General features: G+C 35.0%; 1 protein-coding gene across 1 annotated transcript; it reads left to right on the top strand.

The window, feature by feature from the left end:
• Positions 1-5,638: 5,638 nt before the first annotated feature.
• LOC122804005 (putative uncharacterized protein DDB_G0282133) lies at positions 5,639-10,483 on the top strand. The gene is made up of 3 exons (XM_044073687.1): positions 5,639-5,699; positions 8,503-9,306; positions 9,393-10,483. Exons 1-3 carry the CDS (start codon positions 5,639-5,641, stop codon positions 10,481-10,483), a joined length of 1,956 nt encoding a protein of 651 aa, XP_043929622.1.
• Positions 10,484-10,981: the final 498 nt, after the last annotated feature.

Below are 10,981 nucleotides of genomic sequence, written 5' to 3'. Positions count from 1 at the left end.
CATCATATCATCTCAGTGTGGGTGGACTGGCAATTTTCTGTTTCAGAATACCAAATGCACTTTGCTGTTGTTACCAGGACCAGTTTACATTTTTACGTGTCAAGTCATGTAATGGGGCAGAAAGCTCAGTCAAGTCTCTGATGGAGTTTCCTAAATAGTTTACGCACCAAGGCTGTACTTCGAAGGATCACAAGAAAGAGTTACAGGTTTGTGAACATCATATCATCTCAGTGTGGGTGGACTGGCAATTTTCTGTTTCAGAATACCAAATGCACTTTGCTGTTGTTACCAGGACCAGTTTACATTTTTATGTGTCAAGTCATGTAATGGGGCAGAAAGCTCAGTCAAATCTCTGATGGAGTTTCCTAAATAGATGACCTTATCTAGAAAATGTAAAGATGTGACATTTTCTGGAACTGGCTTCTCAAGAACTGCTGTTTGCTTAGACAGATCTGGTTTTAAGCCAGAACTGGTAAACAAATGTCCCACACTAGTAACTTTTTTCAGTTTGAATTTACATTACTGAGGATTCAGTTTAAGATTTACTTCATGTGCATGGTCTAGAACTTTCCTGAGATTTCTATCATGTTCTTCTTCACCACTGCCTCCAATAATAATGTTGTCTGCTATAATAGCACATGGATAACCAGAAATAATTTGTTCCATGGCATGTTGAAAGACTTCACTGGCAGAATTGTTTCCAAATGGCATTCTCAAAAATCTGCATCTACCAAATGGTGTACTGAATGTTGTTAACAATGAAGATTTGCGATCCAGTGAAATTTGCCAAAACAAAATTTTTGCATCTAAGACTGACAAAACAGTGGAATTTTACATGAGAGCAGCTACCTCTTCTACTGTAGACATCGGGGGATGAGGACACAAGTGCTTTATTTAAGTCTTTTTGATCAATACATATTCGATTCCGACGGTGGTGCAGCGGTTAGTGTTGTCGCCTCACAACAAGAGGTTTTCTAGTTCGATTCTCGGCTGGAGAACCTTCTGTGTGGAGTCTGCATGTCCTCCCCATGGTCGAGTGACATTGAAAACATCCAGGTAGGTGCGTGCGTGAATGGGTGTGCCTTCTTTGAAGGCTGGGTGTCGGGCTAGAACCTCGACACCGTAAAAAATCCACTGCATATCATTAGCGGACCGGAGTTCCGCTGTGGCGATCCCTAACCGGGAAAAGCTGAAAGACATTACTTTACATATTTGAATATCATCTGGGCTTTTCTTATGAGTTATGACCATGGCGGATACCCATTCAGTCAGTTCTTTTACTCCTGTAAGGACATCTAAATTCACCATTTTGTCTAGTTTTGCTCTGCATTGCTACTGGAATCTTGTGTGCTAGTCTGACAACTGGACTTACTTCATGGTTTAACTTCATGGAATATGTGACTGGAAGTTTACCAAACTCGTTTTTGAAAATATTAGCATATTCCCCAAAAATATTCTGTGTAAAACTATTGCTGTTATTCAGACTTATATGGTGAACCTCTTTATTAAATGAAATCAGTCCCATTCTCAGACTAAGACAGTGACTGCATGTGTCTTTACTATGTAAAACTGCAAGTCATAGCTGTTTCCAGCAGAATGGCATGAAAGACCTACTGTGCCATCAGTTTGAATCTCTTCGCCACTATAATCAACAAGTTTTGTGCACTTGCACTTAGAACTATTGTCTACTTTAAGTTCTACAGGTTTCCCATTAATTTGTACAGTACAAGATATTTCACTCTTTGCTGACAAATGCTAGTCTACCATGTTAACTGTTTCAGCAATCACAGAGACACCATCAACATAGAAAGTTTGCTCACAGCTCTTAGAGTTTACTACAGTCTCTATCTGAGCTGCATGCTTCCTTGGATACTTTCACAATCAGACCTGAAGTTAAGAATCCATTTCAGCTCTGCTTTCTCTGTTTTTAATAACATCACCTAGTCACTCTGTGGGAACAATAGAATCCATAGCCATAAACATAAACGTGGGCAGCATCTGCTTGTATAATTTGCTTAGCTAATGCACTGGTCTCATTAGACATCCTAATGCAGTATAGGTGGTCTCTGATTCTGTCAACAAAATGTATTTTCATCTTCCCTATATAAAATGCAGTACATATAGTGCAGTGAGCCGAATAAATTATTTTACAGGTGTTAGTTAGCTGTAACTTTAAATTTGAACAGTTGTCCTGAGCGGAGATATAAAAAGCTATTAGAGCCATCAACAAAAGGACAGAAATTACATCTTCCACAGGGGTATGTACCAAAGGATAAATATTCCTTATTAAAACTACAGGAACTCCTAGGGTAACACAACATTTGTTTGAGAGGTAAGGAATTCTTGTAATAAAAATGAGGCCTCTCGTGCACCAGCCATGCCACATCTGGGTCAGTCATAAGAATATTCCAATTGCTATGAAAAATGTTCACAATGTCTTTGTTATCATAGGTGAATGTCAAACCTATTAGAACATGATCTGAATCAGTGCACAAAACCCCCTCCTTTTTTCTCATGGGTGACCCATAACAAAGGAGACATTTGAATCATGTCATAACAAGATTATTCATATTTTATTGGACATCAGAAGATGTAGCATCTTGGAGTTAAAAACGTGAAATCCCTGAAGTTCATGTTAACGTGTTTTGAGTACAGCAGTCAGCAGATTACAGTTTTTAATGTATCCGGAAGTTATTTAAAGTCAGACATTTCGGAGAAGAGTTTGGTGAAAAGGAGGAATGTGTCTGGAGTAAATATTTCAGGCAGGATATCTCAAGGCTGTAGTGCAGTGCAGTGCATAACGTTTACTCCCTGTTATGAACACAGCGTTTCTCTTTGAATTAAGCACTTATTAGGGAAACAGTGTAGCATATTTTTTCATGCTCATATTTATTACTAATGACTAATTCCATGATTTACTGTAATATGTGGCTGCAGGTGGGGTGTAAAGGACATATATATGTATTGTGAAGAAGGTTAGTAGCATCTGATATCATTACATTTATTCTCAAAACAGTTAAATTTCAGTTATATGTGTATCGCTATATTTCTTGGAGTTAGTTCTTGAGATATGAGGAGGAAGGGGAGACGAGAGAAGACAGCTGTTAGATATGTCTAACAGAAGTTTTACATATGTAGATGCTACTTTTATTGACAGTATTTAAGTGAAGTTTGGTGGAATCTGGAAATGCAAGTTTGTGGGAAAAAAAGTTACTGTTCCAAGTAAAGCCGTTTTACATAAAACAGGAATATAGCATGTTGCACTTTTTTCCTTTCTAGAAAGTGTCTCATTGTGCTACTCATGTATTTAGTGTAGAAGATTAAAGTTATGAGCAGTTAATAAATTTCTTCCTTTTTCCATTTACCTATTATGACTCTAAACAAGTTACTTAGCCGGACAGTGATTTCTGTAATTTTTGAAAAGAGGAACCTGTGCCTAGTAGATTTACTCTGTTAACAAGTAACAATACTTAAATCCCCATAGATAGCAGCTGATTGACACTCAAAGTGTGAAACTCTTTTCCTGAGCGTATAAACATGTATCTAATAGTGATCACAATGGAATATACTTTTCTGCAAAAACAAACCACATGCAAATTCAAATGTTTTTGCATTGACTCAAACCTCCTGCATTCTATATGTAGGGAGATTACACAGGCATACTCCCTAACTGCATTATTCCAACTATAGTGTCCCTGTGATTCAGAGAAACAACAATAACTTACATCTATCTATCTATCTATCTATCTATCTATCTATCTATCTATCTATCTATCTATCTATCTATCTCACTTCCTGAGACTCTACAGTCTTGGAGTACAAAAGGTATACTAAACAACAATCCTACAAATAGTACTACCACATGTAGCAAGCAAATGTTTCAGCATTTTTTCTCAGCATCAACTTCGGAGCTCTTATGAGTTCAAGGGATGCCATTCTCCATTTGTGATTATCCTAGTACATCTTCCTCCTAAATCCTAAATTTGCTTACTTTTGAATAAAGTCAGAGCCTCGTCTTACCAGATCCTGAGTGATAATATAGTCCACTGAATGGCTACTCCAAAATTAAAGCTTCCTAATTTTTTTTTTACTATTAGCAGCAGAAGTGCATATCAAGTAATTATTTATTGTTCTTTTATTAGCATTGTTAAATTTAATGTCAAATATAGTTGCCATCTCTTCAATGTACATTGAGAAAGATCCATGTGTGATTGTATCTGTATAATTTATAGCAATTAGAAAAAAGTCTCAGTATTTTTAGCTTATTTACAGATCACAGATGTTTTACTATTTTAATATTTTTAGTAAATCTCCTTTTCACCCTTTTGAAAATGCTTAAAGTATCTGAGGAATAGGAACAGAGACCCCCTATTCTAATGCTGGACTGATTGTTCTGATAGGCTCTGGGGTCAGTGCTACAGTACTTCTGAACTAAAATACGTTAGTATCCTGTTAATGACATGCTGCTGTGTGTTTTAGCCTGCAAGTTAACATGTTCATTATAATCCAATATTTCTGACCGGACAAGAGAAAATGCAGCATTTAGTATTCCAGTTTGAAATAATGAAACCACGGGAGAAGTAAAATTAAACAACTGAAGTAAAGTACATATGAATGCTGTCTTAATCTTTTTGACTATGAATAGGAAGGTCTGACAAAAACAGTATCTATATAGTTTAAGACTTCAGAAAATTTGTAGTGTTTACTTAGACACAGATGAATGTATGTATATATATATATATATATATATATATATATATATATATATATATATATATATATATATATATATATATACACACACACACACACACATATATATATATTTATACGTGGGTGTGTATGAAAAATGAAAACTGCTGGATTGTGTATTCTAAAGTGTATTTTGTCATGATCTTGTCTTCTGCTAAGTTCCACCCATTCACTACACAAGACAAAAAGATCCACACAAGTTCACTTTGAACATTGTAACAAAAATATTTCATAAATTTGATTTTCTAAACTCAAATTTTATGTCATTAACATATGCATTTTCAGCTCAATGCATGAACCAGTATGTATTAAAATATGTGTATCCCTGAAAACTTTTTCTGCCAACCTACAGTAAATTAAAGTTACAGGAATGACTATCTTGAGGCATACTTAATCAAATTATATAGCTGCATGCACGAACAACACATGCTGCATTATTCTGAATTATACATGCCTTTTCATTAGTATTAAAAAATGTACATGCTGATTGGTCAGTCCCACACTTGTCAGTTGTAAATCGAATATATACCAATAGAAAAAAGTCTGGCTTCTGAAGTACCATTGAGTGGCTAGACTTTTCTATTGATATATGCTACAGGGGGCAGGCCAAATATAATAAAAATCAGGTGCATTCTGCAAAGTAAAAAACAGAAATGTACCTGATTTTCCTTGTATTTCTGTGCAATCTCAGCAGACTGTCATTCCTCCGAATTATTAGGATTTTTGGAAAAGGTCCCCATTTTTCCCTCATACTAATAGGAAAAAAAAAAAAAGTAACAGAGATAATTTTTTTCCTCAGTTGCTTCTGCTGAACAGCACTGATATACTGTGCAAGTGGGAATGTGAGTCCTACATGAATGCGCAGTACATCAGAAAACACGGAAGAATGGGTAAACAAAGTAGAGGAACACTACAGCACCATTTTACAAAGACATTATTTATGAAAGGTAAGCAATTTCTTTCTTAAATAATGTCATTGTATAATAGCAATAACCCACTCTTGGGTGTGGGTAATGCTGGATTTTACCCATGTTTGTCTCTGTCTGATCACGTATGATCAAACCACACCAAGTGCTGGTAAATCCAGCATTACCAACACATAGTTGTGGGTTATTGCTTAATTATTTTCTGAAGAACTCTCCAAGGTTTACATAAATCTATACTTGGTGGATCAGATTGTGTAGTGCAGGTACATTATTCTCATGATCCATTTTCTGTTGCTGGAAACCATCTTTCTAGAATCATTATTGTATATTGCAAATGGACATCTCTGGTGAATTCATTCTGCATACAGTAAAATCCATTTAATGAGGGTCAAGAGTGAATATGCAAGGATAGAGCATAATAGTTTATTTCATATAAAAAAACACAGTGAAAGTTAAAAATGTACTTGTAAAAAGTCATATCATAAAAGCGTGTTTCATTCAGTGAAAATTTCTATACAAGAATGCTTTAAGAAGTTAAAAATTGCAAAATCCGACCCATAACATGTCATTTTCTTCAGTGCAAAAATGCCCAGATATCTTACACTTAAAGCAAAATCTGGTTTGTATATTGAAAAAATATAACATATATTTCGATGTTAGTTTATACATTATAAAATTTACTAAAATTCAGTTAGCTCATGAAAAATGTTTGCAAGACGTGTATGTTGTGCATTTTATGAAAATTAACTCCTGAAGTTCAGTGCTTCACATTAAAACAATATAATAAGGATGGTTCACACAGTGTAGAAGATGCTACAGATATAAAAAATGTTCCCAATAATTATGCAAATATAATACAAAATGGTACAATTGAGGAATCGGATTGTAGACTATGGAAAAGCATTTAACAATGCTTCTTTTGTAGTATGCAAAACTATCATATAAATTTACTTTTTTGAAGGTTCATTTCATCTAATGGAAAACTGTGAAATAAGTTCTATTTGAAGATACAAAACAACTCTGATGTGGCCCAGTTTGTACACCTCCTACACCCAGAATTCATATTCTGTTAAACTTATGTCATGAACTTGTAAGTAAAACATTGTGAAAGTACCCAGGATTTGATGGTCTGATTTCTACAGTGTATTTTTCTGAGGGCTCACTTTTGTGCATTGTTAAAAACTCTTTCAAAGATCCATTTGATGCTATGAATTAACTCAAAGTATCCTGGTTGCATGTTGCAAAAAACAACTCATAAAAGTACAGACCATATTATCTTGCTCTTTCACACAGTTCATATACTACTGAAATGCTACAATTTCACATGAATGAATATATAAATGTCAAATGAAAGAAATGTAGACGCAGTTAACTGTTCTGACAAAAGTGTTTATGCCTGATCCACCAATTTCTCTTTAAATCCTGGAAGAATGTTATTGTAACATTACCGTCTTATACTTCTAAACAGCGCAGTAATACAGCCATATGTTGATGGTATGCCTGATCTGACACTGCTCGAATGCACTCAATATTGCTGAGACCCAGTAACTTCATTTTCCCTTAATTAAAGTCATGTGCCCCCTTTTAAATCAGATATGCATTGCAACATGCTACAGAAACTACAGGTTCACAGTCTGTTTGCAAAAGAAATGTTATTTTTTTATTTATTCTGGTATGCGCCCAGCACAGTTACTGTGTATTTGTTTAATAACTCAGTAAATGTATTATTTTACTTATTAGTGAGTGATTATCACTATTTTGATTACTTCTGTCTCTATTGTATAAATGCTATACAGCTTTGGCAGTTAAGGTATTGTACTCAGTCGCAATTAATAGCAATAGATCAATTAGCCATTTGCTCATTGATTCTCATAATATATTGCCATGTCATGTGTCGTTATGGTATCATCTCTGTTTTATATAGATGTATCATCATTTTGTGGCTATAGTTAATATAGTATTTTAGTCATACGAACAATAGTATGTTTTCCATTGCCAAGTACAATTCATATATTTTTGCCATCTTATTTTATATTGTTGCCATAGAAACTCTGTATAATGTATTTTTCTACTGAAGAGAAAGCTTAAAAGATCAGTGCATTAAACCATGAAATTTAGATATTGCATGAAGGATGCGAGATATCGATCCTGTCATGTTCAAGGTTATCTAGAACTGTGTTTGTATAAGCTATTGATTGTGCTTGTTCCTTCTGATATATACATATCAGTGGGAAAGCATGTGTTTTTCAGAAGATCATCTCAGCTGTATTGAACTACATGATTTGTAATATAAGATGGTCTGCAAACATGCAGGTAAAGTCTCATCCTGCTACCTTTTAAGGTTTTGATTTCAAACAGTGATATAAAATGCAGCTATAAACTGATGTCATACATATTTGTAGTCACCTACTAGCTGCATACCATAAGAATAGCTTTTTAGAAAATGTTTTGTACAGATTTCCAGTAGATAACACAGTAAGGGAAATGGAAACTACAGCACTGCTTCACCAATGCACTTACAATTACATTAGCACACCTGTGTTTACTCAAGAAAAAGGACAAAAGTAAATGAAACACACCTCATTTTGTAGTATCAAATGGAAAAATGTAGATATGAAGATCTCAAAAAGCGCAGATAAGGTCTGCAGGGGGTCAGATGACTCTCAGCATCCAAAACTGAGGAGGGACATCATGAGAAGTTGATGGTCAGCTACATTGGGCCAAAAATATTAAAAAAGCATAGTCTGTTCCAATTTAAACTAACAGTTGAAATATTATCACTTCATGCAAAATGTGTAAAAGACAAAGGCATCTCATACTACAGATAATGAGAATGGTATTTACTCCCATACTACAGATAATGAGAATGGTATTTACTCCCACACTACAGATAATGAGAATGGTATTTATTCTCACACTACAGATAATGAGAATGGTATTTACTCTCACACTACAGATAATGAGAATGGTATTTACTCCCATACTACAGATAATGAGAATGGTATTTACTCCCACACTACAGATAATGAGAATGGTATTTACTCCCACACTACAGATAATGAAAATGGTATTTACTCCCACACTACAGATAATGAGAATGGTATTTACTCCCATACTAGAGATAATGAAAATGGTATTTACTCCCACACTAGAGATAATGAAAATGGTATTTACTCCCACACTAGAGATAATGAGAATGGTATTTACTCCCATACTACAGATAATGAGAATGGTATTTACTCCCACACTACAGATAATGAGAATGGTATTTACTCCCACACTACAGATAATGAGAATGGTATTTACTCCCGTGCTACAGATAATGAGAATGGTATTTACTCCCGTACTACAGATAATGAGAATGGTATTTACTCCCACACTACAGATAATGAGAATGGTATTTACTCCCACACTACAGATAATGAGAATGGTATTTACTCCCACACTACAGATAATGAGTATGGTATTTACTCCCACACCACAGATAATGAAAATGGTATTTACTCCCATACTAGAGATAATGAAAATGGTATTTACTCCCACACTAGAGATAATGAAAATGGTATTTACTCCCATACTACAGATAATGAGAATGGTATTTACTCCCACACTACAGATAATGAGAATGGTATTTACTCCCACACTACAGATAATGAGAATGGTATTTACTCCCGTACTACAGATAATGAGAATGGTATTTACTCCGCATTACAGATAATGAGAATGGTATTTACTCCCGTACTACAGATAATGAGAATGGTATTTACTCCCGTACTACAGATAATGAGAATGGTATTTACTCCCGTACTACAGATAATGAGAATGGTATTTACTCCCATACTACAGATAATGAGAATGGTATTTACTCCCACACTACAGATAATGAGAATGGTATTTACTCCCACACTACAGATAATGAGAATGGTATTTACTCCCACACTAGAGATACTGAGAATGGTATTTACTCCCATACTACAGATAATGAGAATGGTATTTACTCCCACACTAGAGATAATGAGAATGGTATTTACTCCCATACTACAGATAAAGAGAATGGTATTTACTCCCACACTACAGATAATGAGAACGGTATTTACTCCCACACTAGAGATACTGAGAATGGTATTTACTCCCATACTACAGATAATGAGAATGGTATTTACTCCCACACTAGAGATAATGAGAATGGTATTTACTCCCATACTACAGATAATGAGAATGGTATTTACTCCCATACTAGAGATAATGAGAATGGTATTTACTCCCACACTACAGATAATGAGAATGGTATTTACTCCCGTACTACAGATAATGAGAATGGTATTTACTCCCATACTACAGATAATGAGAATGGTATTTACTCCCACACTAGAGATAATGAGAATGGTATTTACTCCCATACTACAGATAATGAGAATGGTATTTACTCCCATACTAGAGATAATGAGAATGGTATTTACTCCCACACTACAGATAATGAGAATGGTATTTACTCCCGTACTACAGATAATGAGAATGGTATTTACTCCCACACTACAGATAATGAGAATGGTATTTACTCCCACACTACAGATAATGAGAATGGTATTTACTCCCGTACTACAGATAATGAGAATGGTATTTACTCCCATACTACAGATAATGAGAATGGTATTTACTCCCATACTACAGATAATGAGAATGGTATTTACTCCCATACTACAGATAATAAGAATGGTATTTACTCCCATACTACAGATAATGAGAATGGTATTTGCATTGTTGTTGCAAACTCGAATACTGGCTTTTTGGATAACAGTAGCTAGTGGTAGGAGTAGAGAGACAGTGTCATCCATCCACCCACAACTCCTTTTTCTCAGTTTTGCTCATGGGATTGCAGTGTCACTTCAAAAGTGACAATCATCTAAAGCCAAGGATTACACTTCTGGGTGGATATCCTTGCCACAGTAGTTCTTCATCACCACACACTCACGCATACCCTTAAAAATTCACCTGTTTCTAGTGCGTTTCCTGTATTTGTTTATTAAGCAGGGTAGAGCACATACTGCTTAATCATACTGTCATCTGGAACTATACAATATGCAGCCCTCCTCCAAAATGGACATCTTTACAAAGTGTGCTCTCAGTTTTGAAGAGGACTGGATAGATTAAAAGACAAACCAACTGCTGGTAATAATAACGGAATGATGTGTTAGCACTTTATTATTATTATCCTTTAAGTTTCACGTCCTGACCCTGGCAACTGTTAAAATTTGTATAGAGGTGCTAAACCTAATACTTAGTAATGGCTGACTGATATACAA

The sequence above is a fragment of the Protopterus annectens genome, chromosome 6.part0 (assembly GCF_019279795.1).
Source record: "Protopterus annectens isolate FY-2018-M chromosome 6.part0, PAN1.0, whole genome shotgun sequence".
Lineage (NCBI taxonomy): Eukaryota > Metazoa > Chordata > Ceratodontiformes > Protopteridae > Protopterus > Protopterus annectens.
The sequence above is the reverse complement of the archived record's forward strand: the minus strand, read 5'-3'. Positions and strand labels throughout refer to the sequence as shown.